The sequence below is a fragment of the Cucurbita moschata genome, unplaced genomic scaffold (genome assembly GCF_002738365.1).
Source record: "Cucurbita moschata cultivar Rifu unplaced genomic scaffold, Cmos_1.0 Cmo_Scf00012, whole genome shotgun sequence".
NCBI lineage: Eukaryota > Viridiplantae > Streptophyta > Magnoliopsida > Cucurbitales > Cucurbitaceae > Cucurbita > Cucurbita moschata.
Window position 1 is genome coordinate 449,420 of NW_019268528.1, and position 15,025 is coordinate 464,444.

General features: G+C 33.4%; 2 protein-coding genes across 4 annotated transcripts in view; one reads left to right on the forward strand and one right to left on the reverse strand.

The window, feature by feature from the left end:
• Nucleotides 1-901: 901 nt before the first annotated feature.
• On the reverse strand, nt 902-8,787 carry LOC111450378 (peroxisomal fatty acid beta-oxidation multifunctional protein AIM1). The gene is made up of 18 exons (XM_023090464.1): nt 8,543-8,787; nt 8,346-8,417; nt 7,522-7,584; nt 7,377-7,433; nt 7,183-7,250; nt 7,018-7,099; nt 6,840-6,895; nt 5,973-6,275; nt 5,691-5,777; nt 5,385-5,559; nt 4,275-4,396; nt 3,919-4,082; nt 2,816-3,070; nt 2,219-2,340; nt 1,994-2,115; nt 1,731-1,879; nt 1,336-1,474; nt 902-1,215 (listed from the first exon to the last, which is right to left on the reverse strand). Exons 1-18 carry the CDS (start codon nt 8,634-8,636, stop codon nt 1,171-1,173), a joined length of 2,175 nt encoding a protein of 724 aa, XP_022946232.1. The 5' UTR covers nt 8,637-8,787; the 3' UTR covers nt 902-1,170.
• A 2,902-nt stretch (nt 8,788-11,689) lies between these two features.
• Nucleotides 11,690-15,025, forward strand: part of LOC111450380 — a 7,315-nt gene continuing 3,979 nt past the window's right edge. The window contains exons 1-4 of one of the 3 annotated variants that reach the window (XM_023090468.1): nt 11,690-11,880; nt 11,993-12,111; nt 14,198-14,232; nt 14,493-14,566. In XM_023090468.1, coding sequence (XP_022946236.1) covers nt 11,720-11,880; nt 11,993-12,111; nt 14,198-14,217 — 300 coding nt within the window. In that variant the 5' untranslated portion in view covers nt 11,690-11,719 and the 3' untranslated portion in view covers nt 14,218-14,232; nt 14,493-14,566. The other 2 variants (XM_023090467.1, XM_023090466.1) reach the window with 2 other exon arrangements.

Consider the following 15,025-nt stretch of genomic DNA (forward strand, 5'->3'; position numbering starts at 1 on the left):
GTTTCCACACCCTTATAAATTGTGGTTTGTTCTCCTTACGCGTCTGGGAGTAGAAGGTTTCCAAACCCGTAAATGGTGGTTTGTTCTCCCCAACCAGTGGGACTTCACAAATAGGTATTTAACTTTTTTTAATGAAAAAAAAAAATAAAAAATAAAAGAATTAAAAATTAATTGACTTATTATTTATGTGACTTTAAATTTTATGTTTAATATCGTAATTTTTTTAAAAGTTTTGATGAGCTTATTTTATTATTATTATTATTATTTTATCATTTGGATTTGAATTATTGGAAGGATATTTTATATAAATTGATTAATTACAATAGATAACGACTTGACAGCAAAGTTGCGATGAATCTTATTCTATTTACTTTGCTATTATTTTTTAGCAAAAATTATTTTTTATTTATTATTGGTCATTAACTTAACAATTAGGTACTAAATAACTTTAAAATTAATCCTTTAAAAGCTGGAATTACCAAATCAAGATGTAGCATACCATTTTTTTAATATTATTAAATAAAATCATTTTTTATTTAGTTAAAAAAAAAGATATTGAATATATACACTAGAATATTTTTTATTTTCACAACAATATCACAATATAATTAACAATTTTTTACACCACCAAAGAGAAATGTTAATTTTTTACGCCACCAAATAGAAATGTAATGAGAACGGGAAAGCCTTTTCCGTCCCCATCTCCGCCATCTATTTTATTTCTCATCTTCATAAAACATTTATTTTTACAAGGATCAGAGTAGTAATTCCCCATTAAAACTTTGAAGGGATCGAGTTCATAAGTAAACATACATATTATCGATATAATCTCTAAAACTTTAAATTTTAATATTATAACATAGCCCTCAACAATTAAAAATAATTTTAATCTACTCCAATATTAAATAATTATCTGTTATCCAGTAATTATTAAACAACATACAAAATTTAAATGCCATACTTAATCCAAGAGTACATTTCCAAATCCCCAGACGCACATTATTGAACTAAAATACCTACCAAAAAAAAGAACAAGAAAAAGAAGAAAAAGAACTCATAACAATACAAATACAAGCAAACCAATTCTTGTTGCTTTTGCATTTTGGGCGATTTCAAGGTCTAAGAAAGGGAAGCTATTGCAGGAGGATTGGGTGAAAGAAGCTTATTTGCTCAGAGTCGGGATCTCGACGCTGCATTTTCTGAAACGGCTTCGCTCTGCAAGTAAATGACCAAAATGTCATGTGCCCATTCATGGAGGGGAGAGGGAGAGAGAGAAAGAGTGATGGCATTCATACAGAATAATGTGAATAAGAGAGAAGAAAATAGAGATCTTACCAAAGGTATGCCTTTGGCTGCTCTTTCTTCTAGATACTTAGAGGGCTTGAAGAAATCGCCATATTGTTCTGACCATTTCTTGAGACTTGCATATACATGTTTAGGACCCACCAAATCCGCCCAAAACAGGAGACCACCGCTGCAAAAGATAGGGAGCCAATAACCACGAGCATAATCACTCACCCATATATGCATAATTAAAGCATCTCGGTTTAAATCTTCGTATTAAAAAAGTCGATGTCACTCTTTTCTTAATCTCGCTCGCTATCTTCTATTTTGCCATTTTTAATGTGTATATGCTCGACTTTGTTTTCTTCAAGAGAAATGAAAATGGCAACCCAGTAGATTCTCAGATTATAGTAATCTAAAAAGGATAACAAGTGAAGTTTTAATACCGGTAGGAAGGAAAGCTCATTCCAAGAACAGTCGCAACATCAAGGTCGGACGGCCTAACGACGATTCCTTCTTCTACCACTCGACATCCCTCATTGACCACAGGAAAGAGTACCATTTCCAAAATTTGCTGATCAGAAACGGGTATAGGCTGCCGGAAGCAAACAAGAAGATTTAGTACAGCAACTAGAAGATAATGGTCATTTTATGCAGATTGTGCGTTCACGTTTATATAAATGGCGTCTGCTTGCACATTTTTAAGTACCTTTCCACTCGGCATAATGTTGGTAATGCGCCTAGACTCCTCCACAATTGGTAAAATTGAAGGATCAGGCTTTGGTTTGCTTCCTTTCTCATAAATATAGTAACCCCGACCATTGTTTTTACCTGCACGATAAAAATGCATATGCAGTTCACATTTCTGAACACGAATTCATTTTGGAGAAATAGGCACACAAAAATAAGGTGATATTCTCAAGAATTTCAGTACCGTCGCGTCCATTTTTCCTCATCAGGTCAATCAAAGGTGAGAAGAAAACTCGACCCGCAAATGCGGCTGAAAATTCTTTCCATACTGCAGTTGCCACTCCATATCCGCTTAAATCCTGAAGCCTGTATGCATAAGAAGCAATTAAGATGGTGTAGATAGAGGATTTGAGATTAAGCAAGTCTTACATTACTCATGCATAGTTGTATATAAAATATGTACATCACTGACTGCCTTAATTCTGGTTTTGTGATTTTATAAAAAATAAAAAATAAAAAATCTGGGTAATTTAATGAACAATTTTTGACATACATATGAAGCATTGAACTGACCCCAACCTATTCCTTCTAAATATCTATCAAAATTGTATTATCTTGAGAGAGAGGTAAAGAAAACCACCATTGAACAGTGCTGGCCAGGGAGAAAATTGAATGTGAAATGAAGATACGATTCAAGAAATAAGAAAGAGACTAGTATCTTGTATGCCATGAGGTCAAATATAGAAAATAAATAATAATTCTCATATAAAGATGGGCAAGCAACATTGTTTATAATAAAGATAACAAGAGAAAAGATGCTAGTACTGAGGAATTGACTTACTGCAAAGGGCCCAAGGGAAGACCAAATTTGGTGATCACCCGGTCAATTCTGAACGGGTCGACACCTAAATTAATCAGAAAATGTGCAGCCTGAGCATATGGGAAAAATGCACGATTGACTGCAAATCCAGTGCGGTTGCCCACAACAACAGGAACCTTCTTTATGATTTTTCCAACATTCATAAGATCAAGAATCACTTGTGGGGAAGTCTTTTCTGTCCGTACAATTTCGAGGAGAGGCATAATGTGAGCAGGGCTGTCCATAGTAGAAAGGTGTGAACAAAAGTTGCTAACAATTAGTACTTGGATTGGGTGAATGAAATTACATAAAAGAGACTGCATATTACGAAAATGAAAATAAAAACATCATGTAACCTCATGGCTTGGGAATACTAATACACATAAGAAAAAAGACAACTCTTTGAGGTCAAATAAGGCCTCCATTGTTCTTTCTTCAATGAGGCAGTTAAGATCCATCCAATGTTACTCAAAATATTATCATGCTTAATCCTTAGAAAATATGACGTGCATCTCAACACCTATTGTACACTCGCAATAATTCTATGAACAGAAGAAATTCTAAAAGACAATCACAATACACGTTCCACCATAAGCTCAATATAATACAAGAAAATAACTGTTAGATGCCCCTGTAGATTGAGTACCAAAGAGAACTTCACAGTAAACATTGGATTCCAGTTCATATGTTTAACCTGATCCTGGATGATGCTTATTACTTCCGGTTACTTGTGCATGAAAGAAACTGCTATATCCTTTGAATTATTAGACTAGAACATTAATAATTTTGACTCCTGCAAACTACAAATCAGAAAAGGGAAAAAGGAGAAGTTCACTCTACAGTCCACATAACATTCTATTTTCTCGTGTTTTTTTTCTGAGAGAAAAATGGAAAACAACGTTCCTCACACACTGGTTGATGGAACTTAAGAGATTCAGAATGTTCCTTGAGATTCGATGCTGGTTGGCTTGGACTTGCATAGGGATTGACAGGAAGGAACGGTAAACTTGAATTTTTTAAAAAAACAAACAAACAAACAAACAAACATAAAGAAAAAAAAAACAAAAACAAAATTGGAATATGACCTGAAAAAATGTGCTCCAATTATTCTATCTGAGGATCTGGTTTTTTCTCCAATTAGATTGAGGTCGATAGTTGAGGTATTGGATGCCAATATACAGTGAGGAGGGCACACTTCCTCAATTTCACTAAATATCTTTTGTTTAAGGGGAACATTCTCAACAACCGCCTGCAAAAATGAGAATATGTCCTTGCCGTCAGTACAACATTAAAATTAAAAAGAATATATATGAATATTGAAGCCAGAAAGATTGTCATAAATAATAGTAATCTGATGTCACCACAACCAAACCAATGTCATTGTAATTTAGGAAACATTGCTGTTGAAAATAGAAAATAGAAACAAAAATTAAGAATTCACCTCAATCACCATATCCACATCTTTGAAGTCTGAATAATCCAATGAACCTTTAAGAATCCAAAAGGCTTTATCTGCCTTATCTTCTGTCAGCTTGCCTTTCACTACTAAGCCTCGAAGATTTGCTGTCAAATAATTAACAGATATAATTCCAAGGACAATAACGTTCAATGATGCACAATAATAATGCTTCTATTGAAATATAAAATAAAAATGAAAACAGTTAAAATACATTACAATTTTCGTTTTCAAGATTGAAGTAAAATCGTCATCAGCTTACAAGATGTACATTGTGAAACTCAATCCCAATCCTGTTTGAATGTCTAAGGCATTCATATCCAAAAATCTTAGTTCCGTAATCTATAATTGTCAATAGCACACTCCTTTTGTAAGGAACTTTCCTACTGGCTAGCATTAGACTGTCAAGAAATAGATCTTCTGCTAACGATTACAAGCCACAAATATATTACATCCATGCATACATATATATAGTCCTTCAGAAAAATAATCGTGACTTCATAAAAGGAGGAAAAGATGTCCGACTCAAAATCAAAATACCTGCTATATACAATAAGTATCCCTAGCTTGAAAAGTTAAAATCAAAGGAATTTCTTTGAAAAGTTTGGTCACTGAAGCGGAAGCCAAATTCATAGTTCAAAAGACACTCAAGACCAAGTGTACTATGATTGTTGTCGTCGTTGTTGTTATATATAATAATTTCAAATCAGAAAATAACATTACTATGTTCAAAATCCCTAAAACATTACATAATGATTGGCAAACATGCATTTTACAGTTTTGATTAACATGAATTGATACAGTGCAGAAACTCATGTTCATCTTCCAACTAATTCACAGTAGATAATCAATAGCATTAACAAGATTGACTGGGGTATAGCATCCTAGACAGATGTTGGACCTAATTCAACTCAAACTTCTGTTATGACCTGGCAAGCATTTAGAAAATTGGACTATAACAATTAAACGGGGAAGTACTCCAGAGATAGTATCTTCCACAAAAACGAAACAAATGTGCAATGGTGCTAGTTACCCAAAAAGATAACAAACAAAATCTTAAGGCTGAACTAATACTAGTTTAATGAAAAATCCTACCTTCAATAGTTTTTATTCCCTTTTGAAGATATTCAGCATTGATTTCCTTAAGAACAACATGGACGTTGCTTAAAATAAGAGCTGTTGCTATCCCGGAACCCATTAAACCACCCCCGATAACAGCAACTTTCTTCACTTGTCTTGGTTTAAGCCCACGATCGGTAACATTTGGTACCTGAGAAGTTCAGAGGTACACTATCAGTTACACAAAGTTAGGTACTGACTGGTTGCGTAAAAAATAGTGGATTCCTTTTTTTGGTTGCGTAAGGAGATAGAGGGTCTTAGTTTCTTGAATAAAAAATGTACCTTTGATATTAAACGCTGCGAAAAAAAGATGTGAACAAGACCTTTGGCAGTGTCCGTTGCTACAAGTTCCTTGAATACTTTTTCCTCCTGCCACAATCATTGTTAAGTTAGTAACCTTGCCAGCACCGAGTAACAAACCAGATATTTCAGCAAAAATAAAATTAAAACAAAAAACAACACCACCACCAAAAAATCAAAATTGGTGCAACGAAACCAAGTTGATCCTGGCACACAGGAAAATACACCTTAAGACAACGTATGCAGAATCTAATACAAAGGTACCTTTAGAACTCCACTATATCCTCCATGAATTATTCCCTCTTCAATAACATCAATGCACGCAAGGTGCTGTGGTGTGTTTGGTGCAATCTTTTTTGCCAGCTCTCTAGCAGATTTTAGTGCCACACGAGCTTCAGCCAGGGACCCAATTTTGTCTGTCCTATGAAGAGTACGAATCCATGGTTTGCGTCTATCAGCAATATCTAAAGCCCACTTTCTAGCTACCTTCATCAACTCATTTGGACTGACAACATCATCTATAAGACCTAGCTTCTTTCCTTCTTCGGATGTGATTGTTTTAGATAACTGCGTAAAATGCAAAAAGAGAGAGAGAGTAATCACACACTATGCTGTAACAATCAATCTGAAGAGAAGTTTAAGCCTACTTCCTAACAAAGTATAGGTACCAAATTATTTTTATAAGAATATAGAGGCCAAGAATATTTTCCCAAATAGAAAAATGAAAAATTTTGGGTATCTTTACTTTAATAGATACATCAAAATAGTTGAGGAACCAATCATATCATTAAACATTTTCTTATTTCCCTCCAGTTATAGAAAAGTTAGATGTGGTGACTGAAACACCAAAAACAGTGACTACCCGAGCTAATGATAGAGGCAAGAACACTTTTTTTGATACGTATGTTGATTGAGGTGCTGGGTGAGGGCTTAAAGACCCTAATTTACTTCCTTCAAATTAACGTCTAAGATAAAATGGCATCTAATGAATTATGTCTACTAAGAGTTTTTATGTAGGGCTAGTCCTAACAAACAATAGCAACTATCCAGTATCCTAGTCTATCCCAACCCATTACAGATTCCAATACTGTGTCATGAAAACCAAAGTAGAAAAGAGAATGTTCAACATACCAGCATCATTTCAATAGCTTTTGATAGGCCTACAAGTCTGGGAAGTCTTTGAGTGCCTGATAAATCAACCAGTACTCAGAAACTCAGTGACTGTTTTTAAGAGAGAGGGGAAAAAAGGAATCGAATGCTACATTCCTCATAGTTGAGACTAAAGAATATGTTCAAAATAAAAATTTACCTCCAAATCCTGGAATTACTCCAAGAGTCAACTCTGGTAAACCAAGTTGAACTTTAGGAACAGCAATACGCGCATGGCTTGCCTGTATAAAGATGAATGATGTGATGCATCCAAAAATGAGGGGGAAAAAAGGGAATGAGACGATGCTCAACATGAAGTACGAACCAAAGCCATTTCTAACCCTCCCCCCAAAGCAAGTCCTTCGATGGCAGCAACAATTGGCTTCTTGGCATCTGCACTTATGGGAAAACAACACTGAATTATGGAGTTTCATTTTCATAAACAAACAAGTTCCATTGAACAATGAAAATCTTTCAGATAATAAGCGAGATAACACTAAAAAATGACATGAGAAGAACCTTCCATTGTGTTGACTGCAATATCAACAGAGACATCAGGCAGGAGGGACACATCCCCTGCAATTGAAGACGCAATTTGAAAAGTTAAATTCTCGAACAAACTTCTCCAGCTTTAAATACCTAACTTGAATTAGTATAAACGCACCAGTCTTGTGAATCTTTTCAAAAACGTTGATGTCAAACCCACCAGAGAACTTTCCTCCTTTGCCTTCAGTAAATTAAATTAAACGTTCAAAATAAGATAGGAGCACAAAAACAAGGAAGTTACTCAAATTTCAGAAATCCTGAAATGCTAAACACAAGAATATAAGTTATTAGTTCATGTAGGAAAAATTCCTCAATATGCAGAGCCTCAGACGTGATTGCTAGTTGTGTTGTGCTATCTATAATTAAGCCAAAGAAGTAAACTGGTAATGTACAAAGATAGGCGACAAGTAATCATTTATGTTACCATGGAAATTATGCATAGCTATATATTTATATATCTGATTTGATGAGGGGAAAGTTGAAATATGAAAACATAATTACTAAAAACCCATTTGATAATCATTTGCGTTCAAAAAATTAAGCTTATTCTAAGACCCGATTACAGAAAGGACCCAAAATGAAACACACTCGAAATAACTTGACGTAGAACAACTTAACACGCAATTCAGCTTTTTATAAAGAATTCGCTTTTCCTCATCACTTTCCTGCCGTTCTGGGGATCTTGTCAAAAGTCTATGTACAGACTCCGCTAAATCAAAATTGGATTTAATTGAAATTACATCGAGCGAGTTTAATGTTTGGTGTTTGGTTAATTTAATCCATCAGCTCGTTCTAAATAATTCGAACATAATGTACGGATGCATCACGAGGAGACTACCTGATCTAAGCAAAACCAATCACAAAAAAAATCTTGAAGTAATTTCCAACCAGCTCAAGTAACCAGCATGTGCTCAAAACATTGAGCTGGAGATTGATTCTTACCAGTCAAAACGACAGCCTTCACATCATTTCTCCTCATCGCCTCATCAAATTTCGACTTCAAGGCAGGAAACACTGCATGTCCAGAAACAAAAATCCAAAATCCAAAAAATAAATATAAACAAAAACAAAACGCAAAAGAAAGAACTAACAAACAGAGAAAGAGATTAAAAATATATATATATATATCTCAGACTCACTGGATCTTGCTAGAGCGTTTACAGGAGGATTAGACATGGTGATCACAGCAACGCCATCATTTCCGACCTCCATGGTGACTGAAGGTTCCGCCATGATCGAATAGCTTTCGTTAAGTTGCGTCTACAACTCTCTCTTGATTTCAGCAAAGAAACCAAAATCGAGACGAAATCGAAATGAATGAGCTCGTTTCTCGTTTGAAAACGAGCGAGTAGAAGATTTATACGGTCACTCAGCGATAAAGATGGCCGAGTTCGTGGATGGAAATAAATAATTCGTCTGAAATTTTATCGTTTTTTCCCGGAAAATAAATGTTATTTCACGTGATAAGCACGAGCTGTTCATTTCCAGGTGGAGCGATATCATTGGTTATAACTGAAAGCCTAGTCAGAGCCATTGATTCTATTGGTCAAGGATTGTCTACCTACCCCCACACGGTGCGAGCGGAAGCATGGGATTTTTCCTCATTCACACAATGCAATTGCCAAAACAAAAGCATGGAAGTGACGTGGAAGTTTCCTAGGGTTTATCCTGACCGACTGCCCGTACCCATAAGTCCTCATTTCGGGTCGGGTTTCCTACCAAACCAACCCAATTTATTTTTATTATTTATTTTGTTATATGGTAGGTAGGTTTATGTCCCCCCAATGAAATTTTCGTTTTTATTTTTTAATTTTTAAATTTTTCTAAATTATAATTTCTTGGAAGTTTTTGTTTTTAAATAATATAAATAAATAAAATATATGCAATATCATTTATATTATTAATTGTGTGCACATTAAAAATTAAAGTTTGGAAAAAATAGAGTGAAATAAATATTTTGACAATAAAGAGTTATTAAAACTTTGAACACAGAGAAAGGGACAAAGGACGGTTTTAGAGAGAGAAAAATAACGTTTTTTTTTTAAATAAAATTTAGAGAGAAAAATAATAGAATTTAATTTTATTTATTTATATACTTTTACAAATATTATTTACACTCCACATTAGTTTATTTTAAATTTTGTACCCAATATTTAGTTAATTATTTAAAATTATATTAAATAATTTGAATGCATTAAATAAGTCTATGATGTAGCATAAGGGACTGACGTAGCATGAAAAATGGTTCAATACTCAATAAAACACGTGTGTTTTTGTATAACAATCGCACTTTTTCTATAACGGGATAGCGATTGTGCGACACTTATTCTAATCCAATGAACAAGTCAACCGTGTAAAAATTGTATTTTACGGACAAATCAAACGTATAAGTCGAGCCTCGAGTCACATTTTGAGAGAAAATGCATTTATAAAACGTGGGCAAGGAAAATCGTTGAAAACAAATTTGTAGAAAGAGTTGTGAAAATCGATTGTATTAAAAAACTGTAGGCAAGAGAGATTATAATTCTTGCTCGGGAAGGTTTCCTAATTACTCGATCCTCTGTAGTACATGTGGAGGCAATTCATGTATGACATTGACACAAAAAAATATATAATAATAAAGTAACACAACATGAGAAGCAAGTAAAGGGGTTTAGCCTGACATGAACATGCAACTATAGCAACACGCCCTGGACAAACATGATAATGATGTTGACAAAGCTGTGAAATTTATACCCATTGTTAACTCGGGGTCAATATATCTACTTAATTGAGAAGTCAACTATTTATTTTATTTATTATTTTTTCCAATTTATACCCGTTATAAAGTACGAGATTCTCATTCACCCCTTCGTTTGACTATCTTTTTTTTTTTAAATAAATAGGTGTACATTTGAAAATGGTCACGTAATTTCTTAATGTATTTAATGTGGATTAATTAATTTAATTAATTAGGTCACATTTGCTCCTAATGTTTGAATTTTGTTATATTTTGGTCCACGAGTTTTTAAACCCGACATTTTAACCTTAAGATTTGACCCTTTTTATTATTATTTTTTTCGTATACCATTAATATATCTATTTATCTTTTAATTCATTAGGTTGGGTGGAGTAGATTATATATATATTTTATTTATTTATTTTTATTTTTTTATGCGTGCTGATATTTAATTTTAAAACTTATGAAATGTTAAGAGTAATAACGTAATTTTAAAAAGTATGGATATTTTTTTTAACACGTAAATATATATTTTAAACAACCTTTAAATTACAAAATAATGGTATAAACTAAAATAATTATTTTACTAAGGTTCATGAGCTAAAACAATATATATAATGTCATTTATTTTTTTTTTTTTACCAAAGGTCGATTATAGTTATTGAATTAACAAAATTTTAAACTTTTATTTGAAAATTTTAAGGACTTTTTGAAAATATATTGATATGAACCAAGAGACATCAATCATATAATATGCTTTAATGAAGACGTGAATAAAATATTGTTGAAATTATCAAAACATATTTAGATTCATGCCACATTGATGAATAATGAAGTTTCATGTTATAAATTTTGGGTGGATTACAATTTAGAGTAATTTAGAGTTATTGTATTTCATTAATGTATTTTAAGACTTTTAATTTAGTTTAAGTTGTATGTAATCGTTAATTATGACCATTAAGTATGAATGTTACGACTAGTTTCATTTTGAGGCTATATAAAGCCATGTATGTTGTACTTGCAGGAAGACTTGGAAAATGTAGTAGAAAAAACATTTGTGCTCTTGTTTAGCCAATGATTAAGTTTCTTTGCAATTTTATGTAGTTTAGGTTGCATATAGAATCATTCTAGCTCGACATGATCAATCTTGCTTGTGGAGTGATTCGAATCTCAATCAAGTGTTCTTGTCTTGAGATATTTGATCAACAAGAATCATTCAAGCTGGACATGATCGATCTTGCTTGTGGAGTGATTCGAATCTCAAACAATGTTATTGTCTTGAGATATTCGATCAACAAGGTAATCCGAATTTTACTCCCCTTATAGTAATTCTTATCTTATTATATATATATATATATAATAATAATAATAAATTTGAAAGTTTAAATATATTTTTGAAATAAATAAATAAATAAATAAATATATATATATATAAAATTTAGCCATAAAATAAAAACTTAAATTCAATTGTGATGTAAAGCAAATTTTCTTTATCGCACGGAAACGACGACGTTTGGACTTGAATATTTGCTAAAACCCTTGTAATTCTCTGATGTCCATTTCGTTACAGTTCAAGCTTAGTGGAAAGAAGTCTACAATGGCGTCCTTAAGGGCAGTCTCTCGGCTATCATCTCGCCTGCAATCTCTCGCTCCAAAGCTCAACAAAAGGTCTCCATCTTCTGAGCTCTCTCCATTCAAATCGGCTTGTCAATCTCAGCCCTCTGCAGCTTCTACATCGCGTGTTTCTTGCACTTCGCGGTGAGACTTGTCTCTTTTCTCCATTTCCAATCTCATTTGTCATTTCATCAAATAATCATTACAGAAATGGATTCGGTTCAATTCCTTACTATGGAATAGATTTTTGCAATAGGTTACCATTGGAGTTGAGTAGTCAGGGGTCACTGATGCCATTGCACAGCGCTATAGCTGCAGCTAGATTGATTTCGAGTCTGAGCATTGAATCTCAAGGATGGGGGCTGGTTCCTCAGGGTATGTTCTTGCACTTGATTCTTGTGAATGCTAATGATTCTCCTTAATTGTTTTTGCTCGAGGAATGTTGCTAAGGAAGTGTTCCGAATATCCGTTTGTTTGTTCGCACTTCATAGATTTTTTTCTCTCTTAAATAATGTCGGATATTTTTTAGTATCTGTTCATAGTTCGAATCAAGTTCAATGCACATGTCTTGCTGAATTCCAGTACGATTGAATTAATCGTGGATATTTAGCGACGTTGCTGATTGCCTGTACTACTAGAATTTCCGTCACCTTTGAATTGCGATTAGAGTCATATAGGTGAAAATGATAGATAGAAAACATCACTTTGACTGGTGTATGAAGGAAACAAGCGGAATGATGCAATAAATTTCAGTATTTGAATGAAAGTTTAATATAATTGATCATTTATAAGAAGTAGCCTTAGTCGACTGCAGAATTTTAGCATTAATCTACTTTTTTTACAACTTGACTGATGCAGTTTATGTTTATGTGTTGACTCTTCTTATTTATCACCAAGCTTCAAAATATACTCGAGTTGCGTTCAACTAGTTGATGATAGAGAATTTTTCCGATCTTCAATTTATGTAACCTTAGAAAAGAAAAGAAAAATTGTGTTGCACATCTCAATAGTAGTGTTATCATATCATTTTTATTCTATCTATTATTACCGCTGTCTAAGATGTGAGTGTATACCCATACTAACTTATGCACATCTCAGTGATTTTCAATGGAGTAACACTTGATCCTACAATCCATAGAACTATATCTCTTCAAATTAATGGTTGTCATGACTCGTGACTTAGTAAGTGGGTGCACATATTTGGGTTATTTGGCTGGAAAGAATTGAAAAAAATAAAATGTTGAACATTTGAGTACGTTTTCTTCACTTTGCAAACGACTTTTAAACCATTTTTTGGTTCCTAGAGTTTGTGTAATTAGTATTCAACTGGTGTTCAAGTAAATAGGGGAGTTCCTTATATTTGTGTGCGCGGGGACGTATAATTCTTGGTTAATTGGGAGGTACTCTTAATCCATGTAAAATTCTCCTGTGTACAAGCACCTCCTTTTCTTCCTCAGATGTTGTCACATCTCATGGTGACAACAAAAATACCCGAAGAAAGTAATCTATTTGATATGTTTTGTTCTTTGTAAAAAAGTAAACATTACTAACTTCCAATTGCAAGAAGTTTGTGGCATCATTGTTTATTACCCCTCCTACACCTGAACCCTCATAATGTGTGCTTGTTTTGGGTGGCTAGGATGACAGTGACTCGTTGTTCATTCTCTGCGGGTTCACTGGGAAGTTTTGGGGATTGTTATTTGTTTTTATGGATTTGGGTAGCTCTTCCAAAAGCTGAGTTGTACTACTTCTTTCAAAATCCAGAAACCAGGCTAAATCTATCTAGACTGATGCTATATTGCTAATCTTTTTAAGGCTTGAAAAGTGAAAAAAGTAGGAATTTTCACGATAATCAAGATAATCAATTTTTGGCATCTTTCTTGGCTCTTAAACTTTGGTTAGATGTCTAGGACTCTTATCTCCTCCTTTATACAGAGTTTATTCTGAAGATATATCTCTTAATTCCCCAAAAGAAACACAAATCGAAACTTTCGTTCTTGAGAACAAGAAGAGTGTGAAAGTAGGGGGTAAAGAAAATCATTTCGGGGGTGTTTCAGGCATTGGTTTAGTATGTCTAGGGGTTTAAGTTAAAGGTTTGGGAAGTCGTTGGGATGCAGCTTTAGAAAGCATAGACTAAGAAAAACTTTGTGGGGTTATTGTTCAAACTCGATCGTTTCTCCAATAAATTCAGTTTTGGAAACTTGTCATCCTAAACATTGGTCAGGCTTGGGAAGCCAAACCGATACCTCAAAGGCCCCTTCACAGGTGTAGGGTTATTATCTTTGTTCTTTGGTCTCATAATAAGTTGTTACAAGTGTCTTCTGGCATTAACTTTTGCTAATTTCATTTATGGGAGAAAGTTATAGATGCAAGTTTATAGATCATCATTTTAAGTACTTTCCTGCACGATGATTCATTTGTTAGAAGAACCGTCTTTGACATTGTTTTGTCTTTCCTGCAGGTATTTCAATGCCTTTATGACGGCTTTACTTTGCAGTAAGTTGTTCTCTGTACTTCTCTGTTTGTTGACTATTAGGGTTTCTTTTTACTCTTAGCTCCCTACAAGAATATAAACCTTAATCATCGCCTCTAAATTTCTTTTGTCCTAAATGTGGCTGAGGTTTAAAGTTACATTTCATCTTAGTAGTGATGAAATTCATTAAAGTGATTCAGCAGATACTTATTTGCTGGCATTTTACTCAAATGAAACAAGTTAATGTTGCAAGTGATTGATATACAAACTTTCATGATTGTAGGAGTTATTACCCTTGGAAAGGGCATGTTGGCATGCTGAATTTTATGATTAGATGTGTATGCATGACTTGAATGACATCTTGTTGCAATGCAATGATCTTGAATTCATTCTCCTAGACAAGTTCTATTGAAGTTTTAGGAATCCAGCTACATAGACATGTATTGGTTTTTAGGTTTAGCACGTATCGGTTTTTAGGTTTAGGTCTTTGAAAATTAAGCTTGTAAACACCACTTCCATTGTTTCATTGTTTTGTTTTTGTCACCGACTTTCTAGCCATATTTTCAAAATTTATGCTTAGTTTTTTTAAAAAAATTAAGCCCCATTTGACAATAACGATTTTGTTTTTAGTTTTTGTGTTTTTGAAATTTATGCTTGTTTCCTTCCAATTTTTCTTACTATAATTCACCCTTTTTTTAACAAAAAAGATTTGTATTTTAATGAAATTTCTAAAATAAATACAACTTTTTAAACTATTTTTAAAATTTTGTGGAAGTAGTATTTATAAGCTTAATTTTTTTTTTTTTTTTTTTTTTT

What these genes read in the sequence shown, in the direction of transcription:
- LOC111450378 (XM_023090464.1), bottom strand. Translation starts at nt 8,636, where the DNA reads ATGGCGGAACCTTCAGTCACCATGGAGGTCGGAAATGATGGCGTTGCT. An exon ending in TGCAGTCAACACAATGGAAG is followed by an intron (nt 7,251 to 7,376) that starts GTTCTTCTCATG and finishes CCATAAGTGCAG; the next exon opens with ATGCCAAGAAGCCAATTGTT. An exon ending in ATGTGGATATGGTGATTGAG is followed by an intron (nt 4,083 to 4,274) that starts GTGAATTCTTAA and finishes TCATTTTTGCAG; the next exon opens with GCGGTTGTTGAGAATGTTCC.